General features: G+C 35.5%; 3 protein-coding genes across 9 annotated transcripts; 1 reads left to right on the top strand and 2 right to left on the bottom strand.

Moving 5' to 3' along the window:
• Positions 1-3564, top strand: LOC129322797 (phosphatidylglycerophosphate phosphatase PTPMT2-like). The gene is made up of 7 exons (XM_054969186.1): positions 1-323; positions 460-733; positions 1556-1678; positions 2035-2128; positions 2498-2580; positions 2662-2751; positions 3010-3564. The coding sequence occupies exons 2-7, from the start codon at positions 512-514 to the stop codon at positions 3355-3357; spliced, it is 960 nt and encodes a 319-aa protein (XP_054825161.1). The 5' UTR covers positions 1-323; positions 460-511; the 3' UTR covers positions 3358-3564.
• A 545-nt stretch (positions 3565-4109) lies between these two features.
• On the bottom strand, positions 4110-7150 carry LOC129322798 (uncharacterized). 2 transcript variants are annotated; one of them, XM_054969187.1, is made up of 12 exons: positions 7024-7150; positions 6612-6697; positions 6407-6458; positions 6222-6242; positions 6072-6125; positions 5575-5625; positions 5398-5460; positions 5201-5266; positions 5020-5058; positions 4736-4858; positions 4536-4628; positions 4110-4421 (listed from the first exon to the last, which is right to left on the bottom strand). In XM_054969187.1, exons 2-12 carry the CDS (start codon positions 6671-6673, stop codon positions 4248-4250), a joined length of 798 nt encoding a protein of 265 aa, XP_054825162.1. In that variant the 5' UTR covers positions 6674-6697; positions 7024-7150; the 3' UTR covers positions 4110-4247. The 2 variants fall into 2 exon arrangements, with proteins under 2 accessions (XP_054825162.1, XP_054825163.1); XM_054969188.1 differs by lacking the exon at positions 7024-7150 and having other exon boundaries at positions 6407-6532; positions 6612-6696.
• Positions 7151-11110: 3960 nt separating this feature from the next.
• LOC129322829 (deSI-like protein At4g17486) lies at positions 11111-15006 on the bottom strand. 6 transcript variants are annotated; one of them, XM_054969240.1, is made up of 5 exons: positions 14927-15006; positions 14308-14546; positions 12330-12617; positions 11966-12052; positions 11111-11473 (listed from the first exon to the last, which is right to left on the bottom strand). In XM_054969240.1, exons 2-5 carry the CDS (start codon positions 14459-14461, stop codon positions 11325-11327), a joined length of 678 nt encoding a protein of 225 aa, XP_054825215.1. In that variant the 5' UTR covers positions 14462-14546; positions 14927-15006; the 3' UTR covers positions 11111-11324. The 6 variants fall into 6 exon arrangements, with proteins under 6 accessions (XP_054825215.1, XP_054825212.1, XP_054825213.1 ...); XM_054969237.1 differs by having other exon boundaries at positions 14308-14495; positions 14927-15001; XM_054969238.1 differs by having other exon boundaries at positions 11966-12046; positions 14308-14495; positions 14927-15001.
• Positions 15007-15128: the final 122 nt, after the last annotated feature.

Here is a 15128-nt window from a genome sequence, read left to right as displayed (position 1 = left end):
CATTGCGGATATCGTCCAGACAAAGGTGGAGTAGAACCCAGGCGATTCTCTCATCCAAGCAAATTTATTGCGGATTTCAATTCTTTTTCAATTTTTCATTTCATTTTCATTTTTTCTGACCAAGATTTGATTTCTTGCATGATACGATCATATCGCCCCGCTATCAGCGTCCGATCAATTTGTAACTAATATGCTGTTCTTTTCTCTGGAAAATTTCGTCTCCTCTTTTTTCACTTCGAATTCTTGTTCCATTCTTCGTCGTTCCTCCTGTTCCAAAATTCGTATCATTCCTGTTGGAATGTTGTGACCTGCCTGACTGCCTGGTACGAGTGGCTATTTTACTTTATTTTTGCCCCCGGTATCAATTTACCTGTTCGCTGGTTTAAATCATGGAAACAGAAGGGGTGTAATTGAACTTCCCATGGATTGATTTTTCCTGTATGGAATTTTGTTGATTAGGTTTTTGTAAAGCTTCGCGAATTGCTCTTGTTTTCTGACCAGAAAGAGAGTAATGCATCTTGAGGAATTGAAGGGAGAAGAGGTGGGAGGTGGAGAGGAAGAGAAATTATATCTCGGAAATGGTGTTATTGGTGGGGCAAATTTTTTCGTTTCAGATGCGAAAAGGGCTCTGGTTGGAGCGGGGGCTCGTGCTCTCTTCTATCCCACTCTGCTTTATAATGTCGTTAGGAATAAGATTCAGGCCGAGTTTCGGTGGTGGGATAAGGTTGATGAGGTATAATTTTGTAAACCCCTGATTTTCTTTCATGTTCAGTGATATTAGTCTTTTGTGATTGGTTGGATTTTTTTTCCTTTTATTTCTGAAGCAACACGAACCACTTGCAGGATTCCACTGGTGAGAGAATATGGGTTTCAATTTGTCTGTATGTAATGCATCAATGTCTTCGCGGGGTTTTCATGTGTTACTGATTACTTTTCTTCTTATGTGGTTTGGATGGAGTTATATGATTTTTGGGGGTATTTTTTGTGGATTAGAAGTTTCAATTTGCAATTCTTTGCTCAACGTAGATGTGTAAACCTTAGTTATCAGATGTATTTCCTATGGTCCTATTTATAAGGTGGAGAAAGAAGTTTTTTTTTTTTGTCTTATTTATAAATTACCTTAATTCAATTTTCATCACAAATTTTTCATTTACACTCTATTAAATATTGGAGAGAGAAAATATGTTGTCACAGTATGTATATTTAATAAAAGCAAAGTTGAAAAATTATTAAAATTTTAGACAAAGTTAAGTTTCAAGGTTTTTTTTAATTCCGGTTAAATATGTTGGAAGTAAGTTATAAATAGGATTAGAGAAGTATGTTTTTTCTGGCGTGTCTTTATTTTTGGGTTTTAGTATTTACTTGACATTTGGTTGGATAATGTTCTTATATTCTTCTCCTTTAGTACGATTCTGTAAATATGTGTTATCAGTTGTCAGATATGTCTTATTTCATAGGCGTGTCCTTATTCTTTTGGTTGGGAGGATACGCATAATGGTCTTATGTTCTTTGGGAAAGTGAGCTTCTCCTTTATTCTGATGCACTTATTTTTCAGTTCATATTATTAGGTGCTGTTCCTTTCCCTATTGATGTTCCCCGCTTAAAGGAGCTGGGTGTTCGAGGAGTCATCACATTGAATGAGTCATATGAGACTTTGGTCTCAACCTCACTTTATCACGTGAGTGTTCTGTGTATAGTTTTATCTTTTCTGCTGCCTGTGATGAAACACTGAATAGAAACACTCCCTACTTATTCATCTAATTGATAGATTGGGATCCTGTAATTTTTTATGAATGTTTCGACGGCTTAGTGGCATTTTGTAATGAAGAAATATTTATAACAAGTGGAATTTTTTGCAAGTTAGTGCTACATGTTTTTATTTTGAAAATAAATTTACACTTTCTTTTTTCTTTTGAAGAGTTTAACAGGAATCATATTAGAAACTGTAACTCAATCTAGCGCTTTCAATGATTTGATATTTAATATATTTTCTGCTTGTTCGGTTGTGGTTTAATTCATATTTAAACTTGGCAGGCTCATGGAATTGACCATCTCATGATTCCTACTAGAGATTACTATTTCGCACCTTCATTGCATGACATATGCTCTGCTGTAGACTTCATTCATGGTAAGCATTTGTTTGAGTATAGGACTTTGAAGTATTCAATAGTAGATTTAATTTAAGTCTCTTACTTAGCCACATGGAAAAAATGAAACTGATGAGTTATATTTCTAAATAATTTAAGCCTGTTGCTTCCCTGTTTTTCTGCACTGTATTTCTCTTCACTTTTAATACGTTCTTCTTTTGAGAACCGACGAAGGAAGAAGAGAAAAGGAAAGGTAAACTATAATGATGAGTTTCAAGAAGGTGTTGGTGAATATCAGCAGTAGCCTTGTCAAAATTTTATTCATTGCTTTTCTATACGATACGCTTAGACTCGGTATTTTCAGTTGGTTTCAATTTGACTTTGTTTTAACAAGTGTTCTTTTTATTAAGAAAATGCGTTGGCTGGACGGGTTACATATGTCCATTGTAAAGCTGGGCGCGGTCGTAGCACAACTGTTGTTATCTGTTACTTGGTTAGTGCCTCACCCTTACAAGGAAAGAAAAGGAAAAACAAGATTTACTGGCAGGTCTCACAATTTAAGCTTTTTCTGTAGGTGCATTACAAGCTTATGACACCTAGTGCTGCATATGATTATGTGAAGTCAATTCGACCAAGGGTTCTTCTGGCTTCCTCTCAGTGGCAAGTAAGAATGAAATTTCTTGTTTTAGCTGTTATCACTTATTAGTGACGATTTGTTTACTGATTGTGTTGTGAGAACTCTGGCTTATTGTAAATGGACTGTAGCTCCAATCTGATTTTCCGCGCAACAAAGTTGAAAAGAAAAAGAAATGGATCCATTATGCTGAGCAGAAAATTTCTCATGATGTGAATTGCGTTGAGAATTGTTTATAGTGGTAGTTGTGAGGACGTTTCTTATGTGATTGGAATGTTGAAATTTCAGGCTGTTCAGGAATACTACCACCTTAGGGTTAGGAAAGCGATGGCCTATGCTCCCTCGGGTAACATAGTAATGAAGGCACCTGCAGGTTCACTAGACCTTGTAACATTTGATGACGGTTCTGTGGTGGTGGTAACGGAGTCAGATCTAGAAGGATACGAGGCCACTTTGGGAAGCAAGATATGGGCAAATGTGAGCGTAGTGTACCAGGTGCGGGTCGCTGGACAGGCAGCGTTGGCAGGAATATCATGCCTTTGGCTGAGATATGGTAGGCACCAGGAGGTTTCCACAGTCAAAGCGAGCAGCAGCAATCATTTGGGTGGCATTAGTGTTGATATCCATGTTTACTGAGAGGGGGATGAGCAGGGAGGAAATCAATAATAGTTCCCTCTTCAGCAGGGCTGAACCTGAAACCCATAATTCCATCTCCCTCCTGTATATATTCCACTTGTTTGCTGTCCTGAATCCGAATGACCAGCTCCCAGTGTTACTTGTGCTGTGTCACCATTGTATCGATTTTCACTCCTTCCTAATAGTCATTTAAGTCGCTTCTCAACATCTCGATAGCTGAAGGCCAAGCGAAACCTAATGCTGAGTCTCACTCACCGTGTCACGCCATTTTTAACAATCTTGCCGAGCAAATTTAAATGCAGAACGCGTGAATCAGAGATTATTAAAAATAACAAAAAGTAATTGTTGTTCAATAATCCCGAAAATGTACTCTCTTCCACCCTGTAAATTTTGCAAGTTTTATGTCTTTAAAGTATAGTTGACATAATTAATATTTTTCTAATTTACCCCTTATTTATTGATGATCCATTCCTAGACAATAATTTATTCATAATTAAAATTAAGAATACAAAAATTATTTTTTTATAAATATTAATGAGTGGTGGCAGTAATAAGTACTCTCTGTGTTCAAAAATTTAAGACATTTTTTGAGGAATTGAATGTTTAAAAATTTAAAGCATTTTTAGTTTTTTGATATGATTGACAGAAAATCTCTATTGATATGACTTTATATTTATTGTAAGATTTTTAATAGAGGTAAATATAAAAAAGAATTAGTTAAAAAGTAGGTAATTACTTTATTGGGGGTGAGATTATGTGAAAAATATTTTATATTTTAAGAGGACAAGTATAGTTTTTTGACTGACAAAACATAATTTCATTGGTTAAATCAAGAGGGTTTAACAATAAATCAGGCATGGCCTAGAGGCTCCCGAACAAGTTGGTCGAAGTCAGGGTCCCGGCTTCCGGGAGGCAACGGCATGCTCCTTCAAGTAAGGCACTACATATTTGTGCATATCTCCATCTGACATTTCCAGATGATCTCCCCCTACACTTACGAATTTGACCTTCCCACCTTCGTCCATGCTTCTCAGCCCAATCCAGTCCTCTCTATAAAGTTTTGTCTGCATTTCATATCAAATCACCAACACAACCATGTTCTAGGATCACCATAATTTTTTACTACAGTAAGCATAATTTTCAGGCTGTGACGCTTGAATTTGAATTGAGAATCCTACCTGATTTGGAGATAAAACCGGCTCGAAGCATCCATCGGGATAATATCCAAACCAGGAAGTTTCCTTTGGTATTAATACTGTGTCATTCTCAAACTTTGTAGCGTATAAAATTAGACAGGCAGATAAATTAGCGTTGTCAAAAAGTCAACTCCAATATTCGTAGGATATCAAAGAAAAACTGCCATACAAGTTCAACTTACCATGATAAGCACCAAGTTCTCCAAGCTACTCAGTCTTTCCTTGTAAGTGGAATTCCTGGTATCTGGGTGTTCATTGTTAAGCACAGGAAGAAACCTGCATTTCTCCAAGTAATCATGGATTGCCTGCAAACAGATTTGGGCTCAGCTGTCAGCATTCCCTCCACAGGGGAAAAAGGATGGGTTGATTTGGAAGATATCATAAAATAACAAAACCTAAGCAGCTTTCCATCTCAATCTAAAAGTTCTTGAACAGAAGCCTCCGACATGCGAAAAGTAATACTCACATTTGGTATTTTAAGATAACCGCTAGGAGCCAAGTGTTCCTGCCAGTTTGAGTTAAGGCATGTCAGTAATACACGCGTGAACGGAAATGAATCCAGATAAACGAGCACACTACATGGAATAGTTAGCGCACTTTGAGAGTAAAAAAGGGAAACTCTGTGAAGTCAAAGGCAGAGTGATTACTTGAACAAGGTCACTGTAAACCGCTAATTTGAGCAGTTGGCCTACAATAATGCATAGGGCATCTGACTTTGGAAGCCAAAGAAATAAAATTGGAAGTCAGGAACAAAGAAGAAAGGGAAAAGAGAATGAGGAGAGGTTATATTCTTGTGTATATAATTTTGGGAATAGAATGCCAGGAAAGCCACGGTGATACTCACGCCGCATTCAGGAACTGAGGCAAGACCGGCATGGGGGCCTGCCAAAGAGATGTAATTGTTAACCTGTTTCAACACTCAAAAGGGGAAAAGTCATTAATGCTTTTCATAAAATAGATATAGTATTGGATTAAAGTTTAAATTGTACAAATAGAACTTACAAAGATAAAGGGTTCTTACCGGAGGACCCCCATCACAAAATTCTATAACACCACGAGCAATTATATTGCCCTGTTGAACAAAATAATAGTTTAGGAATGAAACCCCAAAGATCAGGCTTGAAACTTTGAAAACCAAAAATCTTTAGAATTGAACATTAGCATGATACATGTGACTTGTTGAAGCTATAAAAAATTAAGTAGAATAAGCTAAGTGATATTTAACATCGTTAACTCGTTGAAAAATATTCCTAAACAAACATATGGGCCGCAAGGGAAAGACAAATTGTTTGACATGATCATGTTTCCCTAAATAATTCCTTCACAAACCATGACAAGAATCTGAATCAGCAGTTATTGATTGACTTTTCAAGTAAATACTATAAAGATTAGTCTTGAAATAATGTGATCTAAGTTTAGAAATTTGACATGAACAGGAAACTAGCGTGGAAGCATTTTGCAATGGAAAGGAAAGACAGAAGAAAGTAAAACAGGGAAATCTCAGCCCTCATATTTCACCTGGGAGAGCCCAACAATGTTGTATCCCTCACGCAATATGTTCATTTCCTTGACCTACACATTTTGATGGGAAAAAGTAGTCAGAAGGAAAGATCAACTGGAAAATCCAGGTTAGATACATTACCACAATGGTCTGTGAATCTCGATCACCTTCTGACAAACAATCTCGACCTGAAATTTACAAGTAGAAATAGTTAAAACCATCAGAACGTCTGATAATATAGCATGCCCCTTTTTCTATTTCAAAAGACGCATTCAGCATTGTTGATAAATTTGATGTTTTATATGGATAATAATGATATTCATTAGCACTGATTCTTTTGATGATGTATTACCTGTCTGTGCATGGGCATCAACCATGAATCAGAAACTCCATTGCCTGCCTCTCTGGAGCAAAATGAGACAGCCTCATCAAACACGTAGAAAATTTAACCTGTTTTATATCTAATACTGGATAGATACTAGATTGGTTTAGATATAAAACAGAGTTAGCTGCTGCATACTGTGAGAAAACTAATAGAGAAGTCAGGGAAGCATTACATGCAATGTCCTTCAACACCAGAGAAGTTGGTCAATTTCTCCACGATTGTTGGAAACTCCATGGCTGGAGCAATCACTATTTATGCCTACCATTAAAAAACAAAGACGACGAGGCGGCATTTTAGCTTAAACAGTGTACTGTTTGAAATTAAAAATCCTACCAAATTTATGTAAGACGTGTGTTGAGTAATACATATAATTCTCTTCCTTTTACACGAAGTAAATGGATACTAGATTTATGAATAGATACCGGAAATCTCTAAAAAGCGATATATTCAACGTTGGTGACAAAGAAAAGTAGAAAACAGAGAAACAGAGAAAACAGAGAAACCAAAATGGACTGAAAACAGAGAAAAGAATCCAAACGTTTATATGGAAAACAAATAAAGAAGAGAGAATATGAAACGAATACCGTGGAGTACTATAAAGGGTTTTGGATGTGAAAATGCGATGAACGAGAAGGCCAGAGAGAAGATGAAGAGGAGCGACGGTGAACGAAGAGCCATCGTTTGATAGCTTCGTAGATATGAACAACCTGGCACAAATTGGACATTTAATATTGATTCTTATTTATAGTTTTAAGTGTTTTTACATTTTCACCTAGGTTAATTAATGTCTGCTGTGGATGTTAGTTACAGATAAGGACAAAACTAAGCCAATTTTTCATAGACTTGAAAAAAATTGAATTTTCTTAATAAGTGCGATGAACAAATTGTGTTTGTGAATGAATCCATGAAAAGGGGAGTACGGATTCCATTGGAATAAATGTAATTAAACAGAGGGGGCAAAAGAAGTAAATGCAATTAAAGCAGAAGAACAAGGGAAAAGATGAGTCGTACCTTTTGTGAGACTTACGTGTGAGGAACAGAGCAGAAATTTACTGTATTTATTTCTGTTTGACTTTAGTTGAGTTGAACCTTTTTTTTTTTCCCCTCACAGTTCATTTAAATAGCTTGACCAGATCAGGGACGGGCCGACCGATGCACCATTGTCCCAGCCCACTATTCCAGAATGAAAGACTCTGATAAACTGTTAGTGTTGAGCCTCCATTTTTTTTTTCTTTTAATCCTATTTTATTTTTCTATATTTATTTATTACTTTTTTTTTTGTTTTATAATGATGATTATAAACATTAGCTGTGAGAAAGCATTGCTGCCTAAGAAGAAAAGGGTGTGAGAAAGCGTCAGAGTGTCAGTGTGAAAGCATTTCCTCTTTAATTTGTTATGGGGGCTTGTTTTTCAAGTGAAACATCAAAAAACGAAACTCGTGGTCACTTCTCTGCACAGTGCTTGGCACTTGCCTTTTCAAGATAGAGGAAACTCTCCCTGTTTTTAAATATAAGAAAAACTAAGTAATTTTACACAATTTAAAAAAGATTAAGTATAGTTAATTATATCTGAAATTTAAAAAATTTGGATTAAATTGTTCATATGGTTAATGAAGCAAACTTGTCCAGTGAAAATAAACATTAACTTTATGAGGGATAAGGGAAAAAAATGATAAATGTTTCATTAACCATATGAATAATTTGTCCAGTGAAAATAAACATTAACTTTCTGAAAGATAATTTAAAAAAATGATAAATGTCTCTTAAAATTTATAATTTTGCTTATAAATAAAAATAAAAAAACTCGTGATAATTTTTTTTATATTTAAAAATGGAGAATTCATATTTAAACAGATAATCACAATCCTTGAGGGCCACATTTTATTTTTCTTTTTCCCCCCTCCCCTCCCCCATCCTATCTTGATCACGCTAGTGAGTGTCCTAACTTTTTTTTTTCCCATTAAAGGGAAAGAAAACACTGAACACTAAACTCTAGCATCAGACATTAAACTATTTCAGATAAAATCAAGAGGAGATGTAAGGAAAATCACATCTCCCATTTACTTCAAAGCATCCTTCGCTAGTGAATCTGCAATAGAGTTAGCTTTCCGGTTGCACTAAGTCAAATCAATAGTCCAATCTCATCGTCTCATGCTCTGGATCTTTGAGATGGGTGTCCTAACTTTTTGAAGTATTCCAAAGAACACAATGTAAATGTGTGAATAATGATTTACTAAAATGGAGCACGTAAACTTTGTACAGCCTACCATCATGAAACTTAATATGGAGTTGCATCCTCCTCCTCCTCCTCCTTTCTCTCCTTTTCTTCTTAGAAAAAAACTTATACATTTAGCCTTATATACTTAAGGTGTTTATTTCTAATTAAGTTAAAACATGTGTATTTATTATAGATTATTTATTTCATAATAAAATTTTTATTAATATTATTGATATATTAAAATTCACATATCTTGATATGATTAGATGAAAGTACTCAGTATATAAGTGTAAATATATAAATCTTGCCTTTCTTCTTATTCCATCCTTATCTTTGGATTAAAAATTAAAGGGTTGGGATTTAATTAAATTATTTTATTTATACTCTATAATTAGTTTACCATTGTGAACTATTCATATCATATTTTAATAACCTTCTATTAAAAAACATAATACATTTTTAACCAAATTATACTTTCAATAAGTTAATTAATTATCTTTAAACTAATGCCATCTTTACATATTTTCTTTTATTTAATAATTTGTCTCGTTTAAAGATGGAATGTTGAATAATTTATTTATCAAGAGTACTTGTAGAAAAACTTATTAATTATACATTAAAAAACTAAAAATATATTATATTTTTAAATGGAAATGGAGAGAATAGTTTAGACATGTTTATTTAATTATTTATGTTTTATTATAATAATTTTATAAAATATTAAATCTCAATCATTACATTTTTAATCCAAATATAAAAGATAAGATGAGGAGAAGAAAATGAATGGAATAACCTCATATGATCCAAAAATTCGTTGCAGGCAGAATTAATGCTTGGTAGGAATTGTGTTGTGAGTACTCCCCCCTCACTTTTTATAAGTGATATCCTAGAAGATATTTTTGGCCATTTATAAAAATCCTCTTTTTTTTTTGGATTTTGATAACATTTGATATACAATTCCAAAAGTATCATCTAATAAATTCAAAAAGTAATGTAATATTTTAATTTTCATAAAAACTTATCTCATAAATCAAATCACTCTTTTTTAAATATAGAGATAAAATTGAAAAGTTATTTATTTTTAAAATAATTTTATTATTCTATGTAACTCATTTTAATTTCATGAGTTTGTCAAAACTTTCTATTAAAAAGGAATATTGGGAGTAATATGAATGTGGCTTTACTCATGGTTGACCAATAACAACAGTCCATTATGTTTAGGTGTGCATTTATGGGTACCGCAGATCTGCCAACCTCTCCAATAATCGCCCTAGCCTTCCCTCATTCTTGCCCCTTTTCCTCATCCCATTAATCTTTGCGATGATCACCGTTGCTACAAATTGACCCGGTAGGCCCATGCTTACTGCAACTGCACACACATTCAAACTTTTGGCTTGATGAACGCCAATCACCACTAAGCATCATATTCCTCAACAGGACAGAGAGTTAATAAAACCCGTGTGACGTGCTGCGTGCGAATCTCTCGTCTGTTTCTTGTCATATTAATCCAAGACTTCATAAGGATTATATTCAAAAGGAATTGCAGCTGTTTTCACAGCCTCACATGAGTTGGGGACTAACAATAAAGGGTCAACTGTGTAAACGTGGTGGTTGGAGCCGGAGCAGTTGAGGTAGGTGTAGTTTTTAAGAACATGATAGAAGTGGAATGGGGTGTGGGAGAGATTAAGGTTCAGACCAGAAGGACTTGATGGACACAGTTTTGGGTCAACAAGATCAATTTTTTAGAGGTCAAAATCAATCGGCTTACCAAGTTTCCTTAGGACTAGGAGGGAGAGTGACTAATTGCGAGGTTTTCTTTGCAAGGCAACTGAAAATAAGAGGGTAACTGACCTTTCATCTGAAAAGGATAATGAATATGGAGACCCCCATCACTGCACTTAGTTGCAGGGAAATTTGAATGCAGCACCTAAATTGAGCATTGGAAAAATATGGAAAACCAGAAGAGAATGAGGAAGCTTCTGAATGTATTCATCTCTAGAGAACGCCAAAATGGCGCAAGATCATGACTTGAAGCAGGACATGTGAACCACTATTCTTTCCAGTTGCTTTTATGGTTCAGGCCCAAAAAGATGTTGCTTTTATGGTGGTGGGGGAGAAATAGACTAGAAGTAAAACACGTAATGTCTAGTGTTTGCAAAGCAGTTTCTGCAAACACCCAGAACAACTTTACATGAAGATAAACACCTAGAACAACTTTACATGAAGACGTGGGTTTCTTGTATGCTTAAGCAAACTTCAGGTTACAGGGCTCTAGACTTGTCAACGCTGAGTGATGGAAGTCTAACCTGCATTTTCACCTATCAAGCGCCCTAAAAACCATGTAAAGAAGAAAAGGAAAAGGTAATCATCAAAAGGGTGCAGTCAGAATCCGATAACAGTGAAATTCCATCGTTGATCTTCGCTAACTTGTGAAGATAAATTTCCACAACCGTCTCGAAAAATTACAAGAACTTCTATATTCAAGTGATAACTTCAATGGTCAAAAGAGTCGCTTCTACATAATAAGTACAGTACAGACATTGAAAAGTACAAAAATTTACAACAGAGTATGTCGGTCGTACTAAAATTACAAAACATTCTTTTCTGGGGTATACAATATACCAACTCGAGAGACTTGTTCATGCGATGTTTGTTAACCAAATGAGAGTCACAAGAGTTCGCGTGCCAGGCGCACAGGATTTTCTTTTAGAAAGGCCACTTCTCCAACATGAGGTGCAATCAACAGATTTTGATCAGCGTCCTCATTTTCGCTCTCCCCAGATGAAGACAGCCTCCTAGAGTCTGATCCCTCATCATCTACAATGGCACACAGTGAGATCCCCCCGGGGAACATTATTAAATATTAATTATTAATTATCAAGATGGAGAACAAAGGCAAAATGAAACTCGATTATCTTAAGGTCCAGAGTGTTATGCCACGTAAAAACATGATAATTTTGATCATTGCCATCACAATAGAAGTAACCAAAATTTTAGTTTCCAAAGATCAAACTTGAGATCTCTCTCGTACGCAAGTAGTTCAATAATTATGACGTAAAATATGCGTTTGTGTTTGTTCTGTGGTCTACAAGAATAAGCTAGAATATCTTACTGTGTTCAATGGGGTAAAACAAAGCAAGTTCAAACTTTGCCTCTTTTTCTTCTTTCACCACAAAATGCACTTACTTTTAAAGGTTTTCCTCTGCCTTTTCCTCAATAAGTATTAAAATGAAAAAATATACACAAAGCATGACAAATGCATCCTGGACAGACTATTAAAAATTACACATTATTGTTGCATAGTCTTACCAGAATATGCCAAACGTTCTGGAATATGTGCAACAGCAGCAACCTGAAGGCTTTCCGGCAGTAGACAATTGCAGAAAGAACCTGAAACTTTGAATAAAATATGATCAGATGAAAACAAGACAAGTACGCGCGGTCACCAGATCCCCAAAGCACGGACATGGACAAGTGTCAACCGCTACTCCACAATAATCTCAAATTCTTGTTTGGCGTTGACACAGAAGCATCTAATTCAACAGATAAATGACGGATAGAATGGAAGGCAGCATACATATCCACATTATGTATCACATATGCAAGCTAGCCTTATAGCATACACTATACACAAAGACGAAACAGGCAAATTACATGCAGAGAGATTCCTCACCTACTCGAGCCAACCTATTTACCCATGCAGGTATAGGCTTTCCGGTTAGTTGTTGGCAGACTTCATCTGTAAAATGGTTGCAATTCTTGGCTATCAGATGGTAAGTGTCTCCATGATATTTACTTGCGAGGATTTCCATAAATGAACGGAACTCTGAAATAGACATATCTGTGGTACCCAAGAACACTGATCGCCTGAAGATGAAGCCAGGGCAGCTTCTAGGTTCCACCTCAAAGACGCCACTTGCTGGGTACTCATGAGCTCCAAAGCCATATTCCATGCCATGCACTGTCCATAAACAAGATAACTATACCTCATTGCGAGATTCTACAGAGAAAATAAAGCAGTTTAAGCAAGCTCCTGGTCAATATTTGTTCAGGTGGCATAATTCAACACCTTTATCTTTACAGTATGGCTTCTTTTGTTCTTTACTGATTCACATAATCTCCTTGTCAGTTAGCGTAACATAGCATGGCCCAAACTTGTTCAAACAGAGAGGACTTGTACACAGTTGGGAACCAAATGTTGAATTACAAGGTCATAACACCAGGTTTAAGTGAAATATCCCCTTCGTTATGTTGACTCAATTATTAAATAATCATCCAAGTTTAACCTACTGATGATATTTCAAAAAAGTCCTTAGTGTCTAATAAATCATAAATACTTCTGCTAAGCCTACACCTTTTCTCCCTCCTTTGGCCAAATGTTAAGCCTTCCCTAATAACTTGACAATAAACAAGTAAATGTCAGCCAGATGATCAACATAAAAAGAAGTCACTTCCTCCAAATCCAATCGCCTAACACAAAGATAAATGAATAAATCATTTAGTTCAAGTAAAGAAACCACAACAACCCACACTACCCACCCAATTTGCTGCACCTAAAATCATGAGAGGGTAAGGGGGAACAGTGGCAAAGAAGGAAACAAATTATCACATCTAACTCACGAAAATTAGTAAAATCAGATAAGATCCAGCCTTTCCTAACAATATCTGCCAATATGGACGCTGTTAGACAAGAAATGAAGACCACCATGCAATGACGTAATTTGCAGGGTGTTGGTAATAGACAATAAAAGGAAGGTCTACGCAATAATTCAATTCAGAAACTGGCAGTAATTACAATTATAATGAATAATGAAAGATTTAGACTTTGAGGAATTGAGAAAAGCCCCTTCCAGGTAGGTTATGACCATAAAGTACTGTATGCAAAATTTCAATGGCATTCACTAGCATATGAGACCAGAGAGAGAGGACGTTACAAGAGAATATACATCACCAGAGATGATATTAAGACAAAAAAAATTGATTGAAACTAAAAGGAAGTTACTTAGCATCGTCATTACATAGATTTAAAAGACAGTTATTTCAAGCTAGAGTAAGAATGACATTCTTTATTTCTTTTATAGGAGTAATTAGTATTTCATGTCTTAATGGCAGTGTAATCTTTATGGCTCGATGAAGAAACCATGAGGCATGTTTGAACTGCAAAACCCAACCCTCAACTCGCTCAAATGATCGAACTTAAATATATTTGCAAAGATAAAGAAAATGATAGTAAATCAAGTTAAACCTCATAGAATGACCATTTGAATCACTATTTCCTATTTTCACCGCTATCCAGTGTATTCTTCTACATATCTCTTTAAAAAGATTGATAATAAAACAATGCAACAAACAGCAAGATAGCTCTTCTATTGATGACATGTTCTCGACACAGCAACTTTTCATCCAATATGTAAATATCGGATTCTCTTTTCATCTTCATTTCGATATTCAAAATTAGACATAATATCATTTAATAATAGATGAAAGTGTAAACCAAAACTCTAATAACCAAGCTAATACCAAGGCTGTATAAGAGTTTCCTCCAACAAACGCAAAGAAAAATAAAGCGCTGGAAACGCAAAGTTTTAAAAATTTCCAGCAAAGGAAGCGTGAGGGTAATACAGCCAGCCAGTGTTATTAAAACCTCGTACCTTCTATTCCTGAATGATAGATTCCAATTCCAAACATGTAAAAATAATTGTTCATAGGCGTAAGGTCATATACATTGAGATGCACCATCGCACTATTTTTCTTCCCACCATCCTGCTCGCTTTCTGAGTTCGGATTCGACGGCAACAACCCCATTTGGTAAAATATCCTCCTTTCCTTCTCCAAAATTCTGCGATGATAACTCCGAAATCACAAGCCTATCTCGTTTGTGAAGAAATGCCTAAAAAACATCAATATAAACAAGATGGCGAATCAACTCCGGGTTTCAAACATACAGATACCATGGAAGGGGGAAATCATAGCTTCTATATGGTTGGCACAGAAACAGACGATGATTACAGCAGAAAAAAGGAATGGGGGAAAGCTTGAAATCTTTGGCTTTAATATGGGGTTGATTCGAAGAAAGTGGAGCAGAACTAGGAAAGATCAGGCGAGGTTCAAAGCTTCTCAGGTTTTATTTATTCCTTTCCTGAAATCCAACTGAATAAACTTCATGAATACCGAGTTTCAAATTGAAAAGGTTGGTAAAAAGATGGATCGAAAATGAAGAGAGGGATCAAACATTAGGCAAAAGGATGCGCGAAAAGGAGAGGAACTCACGGAGGGGCAGTGCTCATTGCGTTCGCGGCACTGGCCGCCATAATTCTTGAAAAATACCAAACTGTATTTGTGAATTGAAAGGTGAAGCATCATTACTCTTTCCTTAATTATTATCTTTATAAAATGCTACCCCTGTTCTTTTTACAACTCTCTTTTAACTAGTTCATTAAAATTAAACTAAATTAGTTAAAATAATAAAATT

The sequence above is a fragment of the Prosopis cineraria genome, unplaced genomic scaffold (genome assembly GCF_029017545.1).
Source record: "Prosopis cineraria cultivar Desert tree isolate PC_DT_omini unplaced genomic scaffold, ASM2901754v1 PC10, whole genome shotgun sequence".
NCBI lineage: Eukaryota > Viridiplantae > Streptophyta > Magnoliopsida > Fabales > Fabaceae > Prosopis > Prosopis cineraria.
This window is presented reverse-complemented; position numbering and strand designations above follow the sequence as displayed.

What these genes read in the sequence shown, in the direction of transcription:
- LOC129322797 (XM_054969186.1), top strand. Translation starts at nt 512, where the DNA reads ATGCATCTTGAGGAATTGAAGGGAGAAGAGGTGGGAGGTGGAGAGGAA. An exon ending in TCTCAACCTCACTTTATCAC is followed by an intron (nt 1,679 to 2,034) that starts GTGAGTGTTCTG and finishes TAAACTTGGCAG; the next exon opens with GCTCATGGAATTGACCATCT. An exon ending in TGGCTTCCTCTCAGTGGCAA is followed by an intron (nt 2,752 to 3,009) that starts GTAAGAATGAAA and finishes TTGAAATTTCAG; the next exon opens with GCTGTTCAGGAATACTACCA.
- LOC129322798 (XM_054969187.1), bottom strand. Translation starts at nt 6,673, where the DNA reads ATGGAGTTTCCAACAATCGTGGAGAAATTGACCAACTTCTCTGGTGTT. An exon ending in ACATTGTTGGGCTCTCCCAG is followed by an intron (nt 5,626 to 6,071) that starts GTGAAATATGAG and finishes TTTGTTCAACAG; the next exon opens with GGCAATATAATTGCTCGTGG. An exon ending in GTTATCTTAAAATACCAAAT is followed by an intron (nt 4,859 to 5,019) that starts GTGAGTATTACT and finishes ATCTGTTTGCAG; the next exon opens with GCAATCCATGATTACTTGGA.
- LOC129322829 (XM_054969237.1), bottom strand. Translation starts at nt 14,967, where the DNA reads ATGGCGGCCAGTGCCGCGAACGCAATGAGCACTGCCCCTCC. An exon ending in CTATCATTCAGGAATAGAAG is followed by an intron (nt 12,618 to 14,307) that starts GTACGAGGTTTT and finishes GTTTATGGACAG; the next exon opens with TGCATGGCATGGAATATGGC. An exon ending in AAATAGGTTGGCTCGAGTAG is followed by an intron (nt 12,053 to 12,329) that starts GTGAGGAATCTC and finishes TTTTATTCAAAG; the next exon opens with TTTCAGGTTCTTTCTGCAAT.